The sequence below is a fragment of the Meriones unguiculatus genome, chromosome 3, assembly GCF_030254825.1.
Source record: "Meriones unguiculatus strain TT.TT164.6M chromosome 3, Bangor_MerUng_6.1, whole genome shotgun sequence".
NCBI classification, from domain to species: Eukaryota; Metazoa; Chordata; class Mammalia; order Rodentia; family Muridae; genus Meriones; species Meriones unguiculatus.
Genome location: NC_083351.1, coordinates 70,987,151 through 71,005,210, shown reverse-complemented (window position 1 = coordinate 71,005,210; position 18,060 = coordinate 70,987,151). Strand labels below are relative to the sequence as shown.

The window sequence follows — 18,060 nt, the reverse complement described above, 5'->3', positions numbered from 1 at the left end:
CGTCCTCCTGAAGCTTGACCATTTGCGGTGGACTTTCAGTTGAGGGGCAATGGGCTTACCCAGCAGGATTCCAGCACATTCCAGGGACTCAGCAGACATTTGTTTCCGTAGCCAAGGTCAGATCTGGGCCTCGAGAGCTTGCGTGAACAGGCCTGGTTCCACACTGTGATCTTCCTAACCTTATGGCCCTCCTTTGGCACAGGGAGTGGTTACAAATGGAGAGGAAAACCTAAGAACTCTATCAAGATGTCCACTGTGGATCTGTGAGCTTTTGGGTGTATACTCTGAACCCCAGAAAGTAAGAAGAGCCAGGAGTACACTACTGTGTACTGAGCAAGCAGCTGTGTGGCCCTTCACAGGCAGCAGGCATGGCTTTGCCTTGTCTTGCTTCTGTTACTTTGTAAAGATTACAGTTATAGTGACATTTGCCATAGGTGAGTTTACAAAATAGCAGTCCTTCCTTTGGTTAGGTGATTCTATGTAAGGATCTTTCTTTTCTTCTTCTTCTCCTTCTCCTTCTTCTTCTTCTCTCCTCCTCCTCCTCCTCCTCCTCCTCCTCCTCCTCCTCCTCCTCCTCCTCCTCCTCCTCCTCCTCCTCCCCTTTTATTTCAAGAGGTTTCACGTTGTCAACGCTGGGCTTAAACTCACAATGTAGAAGATCACCTTGACCTTCTGATCCTCCTGCCTCAACCTCCCAAGTGCTAGATTACTTGTGTGCTGCATAATCCACCGTTCTGCAGTGCTGAGGATAGAACCCAGGGCTTCCCGAATCTAGATAAGCTTTCGGCAGACTGAGCCACGCCCCCAATCCAATGGTATTTAAGGAAAGGCACGGTCAAAGGCCTCCTCCTCTTGCCAGAGGAGTGCTCACCCATCCTCCCCATAGTTCTCTGAGCAGGGAGTGCTCCATCTTCTTTCCCCGCGGCACAGTGGTGCTCAGGTCTGGATGCCCGGTTTCTGCTGGGTCCCCTCGTCCCTGAGCTCAGTGCTTCAGTACTGGGGAATTCATGCCTCTTGATTTGTAGGGAATGTGAAGATTTCCCAATGCCAATTCCGGTGGTTTGGGTTTCCTCAGCTTGGACACACTGAGACTTCTGCATGGCTGTGGGGGTGGAAGCTGGAGGAATGTGCAGTTCTTGCCTCCACCACACGGGGGAGACTCTCATTACTTGCTCTTGCTGCCGCAGTCAGTTTTCACTGCCCAGTTTAAGGAGTGAGTAAAACAAGGCGCATCCGGCTGCCTGGCATTGCGGTCTTCATCTCCTTCCATCAGCCTTAAGTTCTCCCAGGCCAGAGCTAGGCAGGGAGGCTAGGAGAGGGACCTCCCACTCTGCCCGAGGAGGAGGATGGAGCCCGGTAGATGACAATGAACAACTGAATGATTTTCAGTGTCCTCCGACAAGCTGCCCCCTGGTCACCACCAGCAGTGACCTTTTGAGACTTCCCAAAGATAGTCTCTCCTAACTATTATTATCGGACCTGAAATTGGACACGGAGGTCACCTGTCTCAGCTATTGGAGTGCTGGGACTAAAGGCGTGAGGCCTGGCTGAATGATTTTTCGTTTTCTTTTTTATTTAGCATTATTAATTTGTGTGTGGGCACACATGGGTGAAGGTCGGAGGACAAGTGAGTTCCCTCCCTTCACCTTCCACGATTCCGGGTCAGAGCTGGACTGTAAAGCTTGCACGGTGAGTGCATCCCGCCCCCTGGACACCCAGACTGAACAGTGATGTGCTTGGATCCACATCAGTAGAAACTGTGATTTGTGTGGAGACGTCCCGCCCAGGAAAAGTACCACAGAAATCTCCAGGGGACGGAAAAAGGGAGACAGATCCAAAGTTAGCTTTGTGCCAGGAATGGGGGAACTGAGCCCACTGTGAGAGGGAGGCCCAGCAGAGTGTAAAATTATGATCAATAAGCGATTGTGCAGTGTAGGACAGGTTCTTACTATGGAGCTTCACACAGCCTGGAAGTCAAGATCTTGCCAAAGCTTCCTGAGTGCTGGTGTTACAAGTGTGTCTGTGCCCACCGACTAAGAAGTGAAATTTGAGGGGCTGGAGAGTTGGCTCAGTGGCTAAGGGTGCTTGCTGCTCTAGCAGAGGAGCTGGGGGGTCAGCTCCTAGCCTTCTCACCAGGCGGCTCTAAATCCAGCTCCAGGGACAGCCAACACCCTTGCTTCTACCCACACTGGCACACACTTGTACTAACCCCCAACATGCCGCCTTCACAAACACATATATGTATAACTAAATGTAAAATGAACCTACAAAATATGTTAGCTGCGGGTGTAGCTTCCTGGCAGAACACTTCCTGACTGTGCCTAAGTGTCACAGCAGAACAAACTGTAAAGCCTTTTCTTTAAAAGTGTTAAGGAATCTGCTTTCAGCCCTGCAGGGGTCAGAGCTCTGGAGAGTGTATAGCCTAGAACTCCAACACAATGAAGAAATCAGCTTGTAATACTCGAAAAACTCCAGAATTTTCCAAAGACTCCCCCCCCCCCCCGGCCATGATTCTGCCTAGTAGTCCAGCTGACCCAGAACTCTCCCCCTGTCTCAGCCTCCAGAGTGGTGGGCTCACTCAGGTTCTTTTAACAGAAGAAAATTTCCCTATTCTGCCCATTGACTTCCTTTTGCAGCCTATGTCATTTTTGTCACCTATAACACTACCCATCTCTGTCCCCAATCCCTGTCCCAATCTAGAAATCTGGAGCTGGCTTGTTCTGTCTTTGTTTTATTTTGGATGGCCTTGAATTCAGAGATCCACCTGCCTCAGCCTCCTGAGTGCTGCTGGCTTCAGAGGCTTTTTTTTTTTTTTGGAGACATACAGGGTTTCTCTGTGTAACCATGGCTGTCCTGGACTCACTTTGTAGACCAAACTGTCCTTTAGCTTGCAGAGATTCACCTGTCTGCCTCCCTGAGTTCTGGGATCACAGGCGAGCGACACCTTTTCCGGCTGCTGACTTCTTTTTCAAGGATACTTCAGGTCTTTCTTCACCCGAAAAGCCTGCACACTGACTTTCAGCTTAGTCTTGTTTTCCACCAGGCTGATGAGCCCCTTGGCGGGCACCCTCCCAACCATATGTCAAGATGCAGCACCATGCTGGCAGACATGCTTGGCTCCAACACCCCTTTCTGTATTGCCTCTTCCAGACTGAAGCAAAGAATCCAAATGACTGGGCCACCAAGACAAAAATCTCCCAGGAGTGGGGAGGAACCGAAGCAAAGATTGACTAAGGCAAGGGCAATGAAGGTCATGAGGAAAACACAGGAGGGGAACATGGGAGGCGGAGAAGAGATGGCATTTCCCTTTTCTCTAACTCTAAGGGCCTGTTTGTATTCTAAGCATTCACTGTTTCATCCTTTCAGTTGAGAGGCAATCAAGTGGAGATGCGTTAAAGAGCCCATGAGAACCAATATAGACACCTGCTGCCTAAGGTAACAGAGTACACAGAGGCAACAAAATCCCAGTCTTTCTCGGGAAACTGGGCATGGCCAGAGAAGTGACTGTGAGCGTCTACGATGATCCAGGCTATAGGGAACTCAGTATGGAGACAACAGTTAAAGGCAAATGCTTGTGTGGTGGTTGTGGTGGCCACGGCTGTGGTGGTGGTGTTTTTGAGGCAAGATTGTTGCTCAGGCTAGCCTTAAACTCAGGATCGTCCAGTCTCAGCCTCCCAAGTAGTGGAATTAGAGGTATGTGGCAGTGTGCTTACCTGAAAAATACTTCTAATAATCACAGGAAGGCTGTGAGTAGTGGATCACACCTGCAGTCCCAGCACCTGGTGGCCAGAGGCAGACAGATTGCCAAGGCCAGGGCAGACTGCAAAGTGAGACTCTGTCTCAAAACCTCCCAAACTTGGGTTGGTACATACACAGCTGGCTTAGCATGCACAAAACACTGGCTCCAGTCACAGACCCTGCAAACACGTAAAACCAGAAGCAGAGGCAGGGGCATCAGAAAGTCAGGCTCATCTTTGCCTATACAGCAAACTAAAGGCTGCGGTGATGTGAGACCATCTCAGACATGCATACTAACGGTCCCTCTCTCCAAAAAACAACAAACAAACAAACAAAAAAACAACCTCAAAAACCCAAACAGAAGCAACATAAGGATGACATGAGCTCATTATTTTGTATGATAACGTAAAAAAAAAATCAATTAAAAATGAAGAGCAGGCAGCGTGGGTTACCTAGTTTAGTGGGACTTTACTTAAAATAAAAGATAGAAAAAGAAAGAAAGAAAAGGAAAATCCAGGTGGTGGATGGTGTGGAGCTGTGACAGAGATGACACAAGCGACGGGTGTGCTGTGTGGGGAAAGGCAGGCCAGCTTATGGGTCAGTTTAGGGCCCGAGTCACAACGCTAGGTAATGTTAGCCAGCAGTGTGGCCAGAATGAGCCAAGAAGCTTCCCAGATATTAACTTCTCTCCCCATAACCAGGAGGTAAAAATTCCTTAACTAGACTGCAGTCTAGACTGTTCTTGCCTTACTTGGTTATAGCCAGGGGTCTGTGACTCTCTGGGGCAAGAGCAAGAGACACAAGTCATTCCCATTCTTGCAGGAGAGTGGAAACGAGCCACCTCATCCTAAGGAATTCTGCACCTGAAGTTCAATGACAAAGATGTTTGCTGTGTTCAAAGCCCATCCATCCTGCAGAAAACTGGCCCGGAAGAAAACACAAGGCACTTAAGAAAGGTCTGGGTGCTAAGATATTGCCCCTCAAAAAAATGACTGCTGCTTTATGCCATAGTGTGAGTAAGTTATGTCGACTTGCCGAGCAGCTTCCCAGTAAAATAAAGCAGAATGGCAGCTTCATGGATACATCCTTCTGAAGGGGCAGTCTGTGACAATTCACACCACCGTGGCCGTATAACCTCTCGTCTAGAAACCAAAGCACACTTCTCATTTCTTTCCCTCCTCCTCCCCTTTCTTTCTGACAGAGTCTCATTACGAAGCCCTTGCTGGCTTTGAATACAGGATTCTCAGCCTCCTCAGTGCTGGGATTACTGATGGTTACACTATGCCAAAGTCTAAAACACAGTTTTCATTTTCTTTTCTTTTCTTTTCTTTTCTTTTCTTTTCTTTTCTTTTCTTTTCTTTTCTTTTCTTTTCTTTTCTTTTCTTTTCTTTTCTTTCCTTTCCTTTCCTTTTCTTTCCTTCCTTCCTTCCTTCCTTCCTTCCTTCCTTCCTTCCTTCCTTCCTTCCTTCCTTTCTTTTTTCACTATGTAGCTTTGGCTGTCCTGGACTCGCTTTGTAGACCAGACTAGCCTCGAACTCAGAGATCTGCCTGCTTCTGTCTCCTGAGTGCTGAGATTAAAGGTGTGTGCCACTATTACACAGTCAAAAAACACATTTTTCATAGCCAGATTTTTTTCTGTACTAACTCCACTTAATACCAACTCAGAACTAACATTTTATAAAGTTCCCCAAAGCCAGATGCCTCAATCAAACAAGCCAAACTAATGAACAAGTCAACTAAACTAAATTAATTAAATTTAAAAATTCCCTAGATTAAATTTTTAAAAAGTGGTCTTTTTTTCCCCTAGGTTTCAGAAAACACTTTCAATTTTTTAAAGTTTAAAATGTCTCTAAAAATCATTTGAGTGTTAGCCTTGCTTATTGGAATACAATGTGCTGGATAGTGTGGGTTTCCTTTGATTCCTATGCCTATTTAATCATGTCACGGTGACACATACATATAAAAATCGTGGGTGACACACACACATGCTCTAGGAGTCCCAGGTGACATACATGTACACGCTCTAGGAGTCGCAGGGGGCACGCACACATGCTCTGGGAGTCACGCGTGACACGCGCATGCTCGTGCGAACCGATTCACGGCCACCCTTCATTCCATCAGCCCGTGCATTCGGGAGCACCCCCGCCCGCTCTGAGCACTCACCCGTAGGAAGGCCACTATGGTGGAGCGTGCAGCGCTGCACCCTCGCCACTGCGGGACACGCAGGAAGCCGCTCGAAGCCCTGACGGGCCAGCCACTGCCGACGGCCCTTGCAGGGTGTGAAGAGAGCCTCTGTCTCCCGCAGAAAAATGACCGGGTACCGCAGGCTGGGGACCAATCACGGCCCTGTCACTACCCCACAACCAATGGGGATGTGGGTGGCGGGCCAATGGGAGCGTGGGCACTGGTGGAAACACTGTAACAAATTGCCACAGGTTGCAAGAGGGTGTGGAAGGGGCGAGCTGACCTTCTCACCTCATCTGGGTGGCAGGCGCCAGTTCTCCCATCCCTCAGCTGGGGCCGTGCCACGCATGCCTCTCTCTTGAGGGATAGAGAAGTCACCTTCCAGGACCCAGTAGCAGCCCCCGGTCCCAAGGGAAAGGAAGAAAGGGTGAGGATGTGTGACAGAATAGGTACAGATAGGAGAGGGGAATGGAGGGACCTAAGACTGAAGAGAAGAGGACCTTAAAGGTCGCACTAAAACGAGAAGAAAAGCGAGAATGCGTTCAGATGTCGATGCGGTAAGCAACGGGTTTCCTCCGGCTTGGCGGACCACGACTCATTTTCCACCTCCTATCATGTATGCTGTTATCTTTAATCCTCTCTCCTTTTTTCCTTTTCTTTTTAAATTTTTTTTTCTTGTGTCCTGAGAGATCTGTAATGGCCCTGGTGCTGCCACATCAGTTTGGCACACTAGGAGAGCAAAGAAAGCAACGAAAGGCCCCTTCAAAGGTGAAGGTGAGAGGCTCCCTGCGAGCAGGAGGGAGGGCGCCTCCAGCAGTCTGACCTGAGGTGAGCTGCTTCACCCTCTCCACCCCCGCAGGGGTCAAACGGAGGTCACCCGAAGTAGCAGAAGCTGCCAGAGCTCTCGGAGCACCAGAAGTTGGATTGCAAGCCAGGATCTACCTCACAGTGACTGTCTAAAGCATGCAACAAGGTGCCTTAACATTCACTGAACCTAGTGAGTCACAGTGTCGTCTTTCAAATGTTTTTTGGTGGGTTGTATATTTTAAACAACAAAATGAAAACTGTCCAGTGGTCACGGTGGGGCACAGCTGGAACCACAGCCAAGAAGGAAAATGACCTCAAATTGACACCTACCTGAGCTTGGAAGTGAGGCGCTTGCTCCTGGCAGAAAACAGACCTGGTATTTAAGGTACAGGAGTGGGGACCAGCGGAGACCCTGTTACCAGCTCCCTTCTAAACTAGTAGGGATGTGGCCTGGCAGTGGTGAGCACTGGAAGACACTAGCGATACCGAACAAGGTGGTGTGGCCTGCAATGGGAGCAAGGCCCTCATTCAAACGCTTGTTACACAACCACCTCCAAAGAGCAGCTGCTTCTTCCCCCCTTGGAAATAAATTTAAAATGTAGCATTCTTCTTCAAAGTTCTGCTTGGGTCATGACCAATCCCTTCTGACTCTCGGGCAGCCTTTGATGTGGGTTTCTGAGAGCACGAGGGATCTCCAGTGGTTCCCGTGCCTGCACCTCTGATCTTTCTCCCGGCTCTGCTCAAACCTCCATAAGTGCTGCCGGGGATACTGGGAGCAGAGTGGGTGCCGAGTCTGTGAAGCAGGAGGCTCTCTGAAAAACTGTAATTCTGGGGTGGGATCATTCTAACCCTACCTGCAGCAGCCTGAGTTCTTTATTGAAGATGAGGTCTTTGGGAAATTCCTCAGCATCAGGGCCCTGCTCCTGAATGGTAGGGACTTTCAAGGGCCTTAGCAATATCCATACCACTGCTCTTCTTTGAACCTCGCCTCTGCTTCCATGAAACATAGCTCCTGTCCTACCTCCACCCCACAACGGCTGGAGAGATGGCTTGGGGGCTACAAGAGCATGTTGTTCTTCCAAAGGACAGGCACCCACTCCAGGCAGCTCACACTGCCCAAAACTCCACCCCCAGGGGAGAGCCAATGCTCTGGGCTCCGTAGGTACCTGTACACACCCATCCCAAACACACACTTAAAAAGAATCTTTAAAAACACATCCCTCCCATGTATGTCCTGTGCACCACATCCTCATCCCTACAGTGTCATATCTGGTCTGAAATTCCTTGCTCCCTTTCCAGGTCTGAAAGCAATCCCTCCTCCCAGATCCAGCTAGCACCTTCCTGACAGGAAGCCTTTCAAGATTGCTGTGTTAGACTAACTCAGAGGGCCACTTTGGGTCTGGGTCCTTTGGTCCTAGCTTTAAAAAAAAAATTAGCATTAAAAATATGTTATGTGTATGAATGTTTTGCCTGCATATATGTCTGGCAGGTGCCAGAAGAGGGTGTAGGAGTTACAGATAATTGTGAGCCAACTTGTGGGTGCCAGCAACTGAACCCAGGCCCTCTGCAAGAGTAGCAATTGCTCTTAACAGCTGAGCCATCTCTCTCTAATTGGTTTCTAGCCATTTCATCTGTTACAGTGTACAGGTCCAAGACTCTTTTTTTTTTTTTTAATCCTGCAAACAAAAGTAGAGTGATGGCTCATGAGTGGATGGATAGATATATAGTTAGATAAACAAATAAATAGATGAATGGGGCTGAGGCTCACATGATTTTGAAGGTGGAGAAATCCCATGACAGGGCATTTCCAGGTTCAAGACCCTGGGATGCCCAAAGTAAATGTCAGTTCAAGGCTGGAAGTCTGAGTGCAGAAGAACGCTGGTGTAAGCCCTGGGGTCTCTGATGGCCAAGAGCAGAAGAGAAGGAGAAGGAGGGAGAGGGAGAGAGATTTCTCTTTGTTTATTCAAGCCCTCAGCAATTTAGTAGTGTCCTTCCACAATGAAGACAAAGTGCTTTGTACAGCAGCTGTAAAAGTGTGCCCTGCGGCTTCTACTCAGTTGACTCTGCTGTGAGGTGACAGTACAGCGAGCCAGTGAACTTGACTTTGCGCCCTCTGCTCAAGAGACCACTCTTAGGAAGGTATTTCGGCCTGTACTAGGAAAGCTGGTAAAAAGGGGAACCACAAGTGGGGCTTGCGAGTGAGTTTCCTATCCTCCTCTCACCTCCTCTTTTTCTCTCTTTGACCTGTTTTTTACTGTGTAGCCTAAGCTAGCCTCAAACTGCAGCTCTTCCTCAGCCTCCTGATGGCTGGGGATACAATCATGTGCCAACACATGTCTTTTCTTTTTTTATGTCTTTTTTTTTTTAAACGGGCAACAAGATTACTGCAGAGGGAGTCCTGAAGGTACAGAGCGAGCTGGGGTGATGTTTGAGGATGGGTAGCTAGTTTACATGCCCTCTTCACAGGACAGTGGAATTCACCAGATAGGGGTCACTCTCCCAGATCCTGATACATGGGAACAGAAAGTTTCCCAAGGAGCACAGTGGCTCTTGACAGGGATGGTGTGTGAGGAGCAGGATTCCTGGAAAAGTTGTGGGAGGGGAGGAGCAGAGGGTGGAATACCTCTGCCCAGAGGATTGCCGAGTTGGCTCCCCACGATCTCCCACAGTAGGCCTTTGCAAAGGCCTCAATACTTATTAACTTAGGAGATGCGAAGTGTTTCTTCAGTGAAAATAATGCATTTTATAGGCTCATAAACTCATACACTCAATTCCCGAGGCGAGCCTAACAGCTTTATTGGCAGCTGGCTGCCCTCTGCAAGTGGTGATTCCCTGCCTTCCTCGGAAGGCAGGGTAATTAAGAGGGTGGCAGATTCCTCCTATGACCTGATCCTCAGGAAGTTTTGATAACAGTCTGTGATCTGAAAGAAGGCAGTCTGTTTCCTGTATCAGTAGTAGCCGGGTTGAGGCTGCCAGCAGGTTCCAGCATGAGGCTTGGGGACAGCAGCTCAGCAGTGGAGCACTTGCCTGGTGTGCATGAAGAGTTCTGTTCAGTTCCCCATACCACTTTAAACAAACCAACAGACATACACAGAAAAAGGGAAAAATTTAGTTCATCAGCTATAAATGTGTAAAAACGTGGGGGGCTAGTTAAGAGCTTTGAATGAGTTAGCTATTATAGTCAGGCTTGATGGTTTACACCTGTAATTCCAGTACTCGGGAGGCAGAGGCAGGAGGATCACTGGAAGTTCAAGAATAGCCTGTTTTATGTATGGAGTTGTGGGCCAATCTGTACCACATACAGAGACCTTGTCTCAAGAAAGAAAGAAAAAAAAGAGATACAACTATATGGGAAGTGGAGATGCTTCTATTAAATATTTTATTCATTATAGTTATAAATTAAGCTGAATATATATTTGCAGTAAGGAATTTGAACAATATTAGAAAATATAAAAATTCCTATAAATATGTCTATTTCCTTCAACCAATCCTTGTTAACATTTTTATGTTTAGATAAAGAGTATAAAACGTTACCTAAAGTAATGGTACTGCACCTAGTACCAAACATGGCCTAAGTTTGGATCCCTGGCATCCACACGAGAAGCCAGGTGTAATGGCACCTGTGATCCCAGCACCGAGAAGGAGGAGGCAGGCGAATTTCTGGCGTTAGTTGGCTAACCAGTCTAGCCAACTGATGAGTTCCAGGTTCAGTGAGAGACTCTGTCTCACAAAAATGAGGTGAAGAAGCAATCGAGGAAGACACAACATTGACCTCTGACCTCGACACACGTGAACACAAGTACAAACATGTACATGCCTATCATTAACTTTATTGTGTTTGAGTAACTATGAGTATCAACCCCAAGGAATCATACAGAGGGACATATGGAAACCCTTATCTGGTTTTCCTCATTGGTAACGTCTCACAAAAATAAAGCGCAATAGCAAACACAGGATGTTGATCTTTTTAAGCCAGTGAACTTACTGAGCTCTCTGCGTCTGTATGAGTGCGTTTCCTCCCACACGTGCATCCCCACCCAGTCAAGATGAAGTTCTACCACACGAATCCCTTGCCTCTTTAGTGATGGTGCTCCCTTGGCTTCTCATGTCCCCCAGCCATTAACCAGTGGAACTTTTTATGTCTACATTTCACTTTTTCAAAGATACCCTACAAATAAGTTGTGTTGTCAAAGACATCTAAATTACATCCAGCATTTTTTTCACTATGAATAAACATTTGAATACAGTGGGGTTTTCTGTTTGTTTGTTTTTTGTTTTTTGTTTTTTAAAGATTCGTTTTTGGTTTTTCGAGACAGGATTTTTCTGTGTAGCCCTGGCTGTCTTGGACTCACTTTGTAGACCAGACTGGCCTGGAGCTCATGGAGATTTGCCTGCCTCTGCCTCCCTGAGTGCTGGGATTACAGAAGCATGCCACCATACCTAGCAAGATTTGTTTTATATCTTATGTGCATGACTGTTTTCCTGCACATATGTATGTGTACCGTGTGTGTGCCTGGTGCCCACTGAAGCCAGAGGTGGTCATCAGAACCTTTGGAACCAAAGTTACAGATGGTTGGTAACGCTCTGTGTGAATGGTAGAAGCTGAACTTGGGTCCTTTGGAAGAGCAGCCAGTGCTCTTAGCTGCTGAGCCCTCTCCAGTTGATGTGTACTGATTTTAACTCCTTTCTTTGGGTGAAATTCTCATACTGTGATTACTGTGTCATGTTTTTTTTTTTTCAATTTATACTTTTGTAAGCCTCAAACACAGATTTGAACTTACAGTCTTTATATATGCTTTTGACCTGAGGTAGTGATGTCAGTCAGAGACATGAATGGGACAGACATATGGGAAGGTCCCGGCAATATCAGGTAGCTCGGGAGAAAGGCCTAGGTTGGAGAGAAGATTTGGTAGACTTCAGTATAAAGGCGATATCAGGTGCTTCTATTGGGGTGAGGTAGTATGACCGTGTTCTGGCTCCCCGTGTTGCCTCCTCAAACCTCCTTGGTTTAGGCTCTACCTGAGACTCTGCTTCCTCAGTTTTCTCCCAGAAGGACCTTGCTTGAAGGTGGCTGGGCCCTAAGTGACATTCCCTCAATAAATATTTATTGTATATCTGCTATGAGCTAAACGCTATTTTACGCAGTGAGGATTCTGTAGTGAACAAGACAGATGATAAGCTCTCCTTCCATCTATGCAGCTTATGTTTTAGTTGAGGGAGAGACAGACAATTCATTAAATGAGGAAAATGCCAATTCTGTAAGATGAGTACTAGGTGCAGCATACAAGCAGGCAAGGCTGTACAGGGCAGCCAGAGGCCTGTAAGACGTTAGCTCTTACGGTCTGAATGCTGTATGTTATAACCTAATCCGCAGTATGAAGGTATTAGGAGACAGGGATTTGAAGAATCTGCTGGTGTGCCCAAGCTGGTGCAGGAAGGAATATACATTCTAGAAAGCAACACTCCTGTGTCGCTCTTCCTTTGCTGTCAGACTGTCCAAACAATGCCTCCAAAGGAATTGGCATTTCCCTGGGAATCTTGAGCTGGGGGAAGGGAAAGGTTGAAAAGAGGAACTTATCCTCCAGGAATAGCTTTCGCTAGTTTTGAGAATGTACAACACTTGCAGGAGACAGAGTTGGGCAGGACACAGATGCCTGGGCCTGCTTGCACACTGCTTGTCCTCACTTCAACCCGAACCTCATGTCAAGACGGCAAAGACTTGGGGTCACTGGAGTTTTAGAAAAATTTATTCCTCTTTCCAAGATGGCCACATTGAACAAACCTCTTTTCTCTGCCTTTCTTTCTTTCTTTCTTTCTTTCTTTCTTTCTTTCTTTCTTTCTTTCTTTCTTTCTTTTCTTTCTTTGACCATGGAGGATTGGTGACTGAACTTACCTTGACAGAGCTGCAGGGCCCTGCCTTTGAACCTAAAAACTCTGCTACATCCAAGCCTTGATTTTCAACTTTCTGGGCACCAGAACTATGAGAACTAAGTTTCTGTTGTTTCAAAGCTCCCCAGTTCATGACATTTTGTTAGGAAAACAGACAAAAAAAATCTAACACATGACATTTGAACAAACCCCAGAAGTAGGAAAGACAGCTAGCTCTCCTGAGTGCCTGAAGGCATTCCAGATGGCACAGAGAGACTGATTTTCATTTATTATAAAACTACCCATGAGGCAGGAGAGGAGGCACAGTAGTTAAGACTGCTTGCTCCACAATTATGAAAACCAGAGTTTGGGTCCCAGCACCCATGTAGCAAGTTGGATGTCCCTATAAATAACTTCAACCTCAGCTCTGAGTCAGGCAGTGACAGCAGGACTGTGGAGGTTTGGTGGCTTCCAGCCTAGCCAGGAAAATGAGAGTCCCAGTTCCATGGAGAGAGCCTGCCTCAGAAGCAATAGGTAGAGAATGATAGGAGACACCCACGTGAGCAGAGACACCCGGATGTGCACATACATACATAAAGACATCCATCTTTTTGTTGCTATCTTTTTTTTTTTTAAATCAAGTAAGCTCTTACTGTATTGCCCTGGTTGGCCTCAAACTCCCAGAGATCTGCCTGGCTGTGCCTCTACAGTCCACACTATGCCTGGCCTTCCTGCACTGTCTTATCAAATCTGCATCATGACTCTGCAAGGTGGGAATTATCATTGCCATTTCAAAGTTGAAGAAATAAGGTAAAAACCTCAATTTCCTAAAAATAAAAAAAGAGGAACTGAAAGTCATTCAGAGCAAATAAATATAAGTTGTTTTACTTATCTTCCTGAGTTTCAAAAATGTTCACAAAAATACAATTAATTAAAAAACAAACAAGAAACTGGGACCCTAGGCCACACACTTCTGAAACTGGCCCTTTTTCTCTAAGTGGTACATCTTGATTGGTGTACCTAACTCTTCCCACTCAGGAACTCAGGGCTAGACAGGCCTGGCTGTGCGGATTTTTAAATGCAAGTTTAAGACCAGTGTAGACAATAGTGAGACTGTGACAAAAACCTAATCCAAACCAAATGACAAAAGGCTGGGGCTGCAGATCCGCGGTAGGATGCTTGCCTACCATGTTTGAGGCCTTGGGTTCAATCCACTGCACAGAAAAGAAAAGAAAAAGAGAGAGAAAGAGAGCCGGGCATGGGAGTACATGCCTGAAATCTCAGCGCTCATGGAGAAAAAGGCAGGCGGATCTCAGTGAGTTCAAGGCCAGCTTGGTCTGCGAAGCAGGCAACTCTACACAGAGAAACCCTGTCTGGAAAAAAAACAAAAACCAAACCAAAACAAAACAAAAAGGTGGAGGTAAGCAGGGGTTCTGGGAGTTGACTTCACAATGGCCACTTTACCTGTGGTGGCTCCAATTTTCTCCATTTGTGAGAGGAGGAGAGAGGACCAAAGATTCTGCAGTGTCATGCCCATAAGCTGGGAACTTCACTCCCTTCCCACCCCGTGACTATCTGGAACGTTGGCAAGGTCCAGCCCCACTCGGACCGCGGCAGCGGCGTCAGCAATTCAGGAGACAGTCGGCCCTACCAGAAATCTCCGGGGAGCCGAGGGTACCTCAGGGACCCGGCGGAGAGTGAGGGGCGGGGCGCCGGCGGGGCGGGGCGCCGGCGGGGCGGGGCCGCCGATTGGTAGGCTGGCTGTGGCGTGACGTAGCGGGCGCCCGAGCCAGGCCCCGCCCCTCCCGCCAGGCCCCGCCCCTCCGCCCCTAGCCGCCCGGGGTCCCTAGCGGCGCGCGGGCGCGCAACGATGGCGGAGGCGGTGGAGCGCACGGACGAGCTGGTCCGGGAGTACTTGCTCTTCCGTGGCTTCACGCACACACTGCGACAGCTGGATGCCGAAATCAAAGCGGACAAAGAGAAGGGGTTCCGGGTGAGTGGCCCACAGGGGCGGCAGAGGCGGCCCGGGGAGCGGGCCTCCTGCTCCAACACTGTCCTCCCAGGCGAGGGCGGCGCTGTCACTGCGTGGTAGGGGACTGTAGACTTCTCGAGTCTGGCCTCGGTGACATAGGAGGAACTGAGGCCGGAGAGGGTCGTGACTTGCCTGAAGCTGCTCAGTGAGTCAGGAGCATCGGGACTCGGGTCCCAGCTTCCTGGTCCAGGGCTTCACTCCATTCCAGCCTCTCAGCAGGTGCTAGCCAGTGGTTAGCCGGCGTGACTACGACGCTATAAGAGTTGAGTTCTAGCAGAAGAAATATTCAAATATTGGCTCTCTATTTCAGCGGGAGCAAAGGGGGCTGCACCCGGAACGCTAGCTGGGTTCAGGTCTTTGAGGGTTGTATAGAATGGCATTGTCAATTTTCCTTCTTGCAGTTCAGGGAGACCTCTCTGCACTTTTTAAAACACAAACTTCTCTGACATAGTTTTCCACTGAGAGGTCCTTGGAATTTCTTTGCTTATGATTTGTGTGTTTGTATGTACTGAGTTAAGTTGGTCTTGGTCAGGTGGATTGAGGGAGGTAGTGAGCATCGAAGGGAATTTAGGATATTGGTTCCTGCCAAGGGAGGTTAGTGGTTACTAGGTGGCAAAGCAAAGCATCTCTCTGCTGCAAACAGCAGTGTCCTGTTGGATGGACGTTGGTAGCCAAAGCATTTTTCAGATTGGCTACTCTGGTTTGATTGTCTTTGGCGGAAGGGAGCAACCACTGAGGCTCAGGTAGCTGTTTCTTGGAATTTGGAAAATGTGAAGCTTGGGTGGAGGACCTGGAGATTATCTCATGATCTTTTGCTCTTATTTATTTTTACAATGTGAGGCAATCAAGAGCACAGTTGAAGTGACATTGCCAAATTGGTCAAGGAGAGCCAACAACTAGAGCCAAAGCTCTTGCTTACCTGAATTTCTGAGCTTGCCAGAGCATCAAGCCCTATATCTAGCATCAGAAAATAATTTAAAGTGTTATGTGAACATGTTTCAGAAATTTTATAGATCGCCAACTGGTATGTATTTCTTTACTCTGGGAGCCCCAGGAAGAATACAAAATGGTGTTATCTGTAGTGAGGTGGGAATGTCCTTTTCTTTGGCCACCGCTAACCATGCTGTCTCTTACCAGGTGGACAAGATCGTGGACCAGTTGCAACAATTGATGCAGGTGTATGATTTGGCTGCCCTTCGGGATTATTGGAGCTACCTGGAACGAAGGCTCTTCAGTCGTTTGGAGGACATCTATCGACCTACCATCAACAAACTGAAAACCAGCCTGTTCCGCTTCTATCTTGTCTACACTATCCAGGTACTTCTTGTTTTTGACTGTTTCCCTGCCTCCCGTGTCCTGTTGTCTGATTTGTTTTCCCCAGTTCTGTGTCTCTTTGGTTTTAAGCATGTAAACTTGTGTAGCATTTTAAAAAATATAAACTGTGAATAAAAAAAAATGTGGCTGTAGCCAGATAGTGGTAGGAAATGCCTTTAATCCCAGAGGTAGAGGCTGGTGAATCTCTGAGTTCCAGGACAGCCTGGTCTCCAGAGTGAGTTCCAGGACAGGCAAGGCTGCACAGAAAAACCATGTCTTGGAAAAAACAAAATTAAATGTAGCTGATTTGGGGAACCTATTTAGATTATTTGAACATCAACCAGGGAGTAGTTTTCAGGATGGCACTTGTCACTAGAACCTCAGATTATTATTATTATTTTTTTTTGAAATTGGATCTCATGTATCCCAGGGTGGCTTTGAACTTGATATGTAATTGCGGATGATCCTTCTGCCTCTATATTTCAAATGCCACCATGCCTGGTTTTATTCAGTGCTAGGGCTCAAACCCAGTGCTCTCTGCTTTCAAGACAAATGTTCTCATAATAGAGCTGTTCCCAGCCCCAGAACTTTAGTATTAATTAGCTTTGAAATGAGAAAAGGGTGATGATTTCCTTCATGTTGTATTTATAGATATTGGTTTGTTCCTGGCCAGGAGATATTCAAAAGCTGCCTGCTCTGCCAGAGTGGAGAACCTAACCTGTGGACTTGTCTCTCTCCCCTCCTTTTACCCTCCTTTGTATCTTGGCAGACAAATAGAAATGACAAGGCACAGGAATTCTTTGCAAAGCAGGCCACGGAGCTCCAGAACCAAGCTGAGTGGAAGGATTGGTTCGTCCTGCCCTTCTTGCCATCCCCAGACACCAACCCCACCTTCGCTACTTACTTTTCCCGCCAGTGGGCCGACACTTTCATTGTTTCTCTGCACAACTTCCTGAGCGTCCTATTTCAGTGCATGCATATCCTTTCTGCTGCCTGTGGCTGTGGCCGTAGTCTGAGGTACCTAGACTGCGATCAGGGGCCACTGCTCATGATGCAGCCATTTCTTTAGAAAATACCCATATCTCTCTGCCATGTGTCATGTGAGGGGCTGGACACATTGTGGTTATTTTTGTCAGGAGTCCCAAGGAGTCATAATTCTTAGTTCTGCATCTGTGCTGTCAGTAATAGCTGATATGCATGGTTAGGGAAGTTGGCAGCTTCTGGGTGCTGGTACCTGGCTCAGTTGGTCACCTCGAGGGTTAGGAGCAGCCAGGCTTGAGGGCACCCTCTCTGTGCATGTTTATGGGGGTGTCACTTGCCTTTGCTGGGGGTTGGTGGCAGATGAAACCACTGCTCGAGCTTCAGCTTTCTGCCAGTGGGCCTCAACTTGCCAGAGTATAGAGCAGCTTTAAGACCATGTATTCTAGTGTTTGAGACAGACAGAGAGAGGCCGGGGAGAGGAAGAGGGAGAGAAAATGACACTGTAGCTCACTGCCTATGACTATATTATTGAAGGCCCAAGATCTGATGTCAGAATCTGTCTCTTTGTTCATGCCTACTGGGTTAAAAATCTAGGGGAGAAGGCAGTCTCATTCGAAATGGGGCTGCCTGGTAAGGCCCTGATAAATGTGGGTGTGGTAGAGGCCCACCCACTGGAGCCGTCTAACCTCTGGGAGGGATATTTTCTGATGGAGGTTCCTGCCTTTGCTGTTTTTTTCCTTCCTGTTGTGGATAAGTGTGAATCAGCCTTCACCAGATCTGCCTTTCTCTTCTCCTTCTTCCTCTTCTCCCTGAGAACTCTACAAAGAACTTAGCATGACCACATGGGCCCTCCAGGGCAGCTGGAACCTGTTGCTTATTATCTTTTCTGTACAAAACAAGTCATGACCCTGCAAACTAGGTCATGTACACCAGCACTACAGTTTGCCTCCCTAAGACAGGCCCTGCCTTCTCTGTGCTTCCATCAGAACTCTGGGAAGGACCAGCTGGAGTGTAGGAGCGCTCAGGGTCGTGAGCTATGTAATCTACAGAGTGATTTATCCATTTAAATTTTCGCCAGGGAGAGCTACAGCCTGGAGAAGGGAGAAGCCTAGTGGCGGATTCTGCTTCCAGTATTG

At 47.6% G+C, this 18,060-nt stretch overlaps 2 protein-coding genes across 4 annotated transcripts in view; one reads left to right on the top strand and one right to left on the bottom strand.

Annotated features, from left to right (window-relative positions):
* The window catches only part of Stra8 (stimulated by retinoic acid 8), a 29,181-nt gene extending 14,898 nt beyond the window's left edge, over positions 1-14,283 (bottom strand). The window contains exons 1-2 of one of the 2 annotated variants that reach the window (XR_009590751.1): positions 14,062-14,283; positions 9,501-9,795 (exon numbers count right to left, since the gene is read on the bottom strand). The gene's annotated coding sequence lies outside the window, so the exon portion shown is untranslated. Of the gene's footprint in view, positions 1-9,500; positions 9,796-14,061 lie in introns of those variants that run through there. The other variant, XM_060380171.1, reaches the window with a different exon arrangement.
* A 128-nt stretch (positions 14,284-14,411) lies between these two features.
* Positions 14,412-18,060, top strand: part of Wdr91 (WD repeat domain 91) — a 28,396-nt gene continuing 24,747 nt past the window's right edge. Inside the window, exons 1-3 of one of the 2 annotated variants that reach the window (XM_021648762.2) lie at positions 14,412-14,590; positions 15,767-15,946; positions 16,713-16,920. In XM_021648762.2, the coding sequence (XP_021504437.1) occupies positions 14,468-14,590; positions 15,767-15,946; positions 16,713-16,920 (511 nt within the window). In that variant the 5' untranslated portion in view covers positions 14,412-14,467. Of the gene's footprint in view, positions 14,591-14,728; positions 14,892-15,766; positions 15,947-16,712; positions 16,921-18,060 lie in introns of those variants that run through there. The other variant, XM_021648763.2, reaches the window with a different exon arrangement.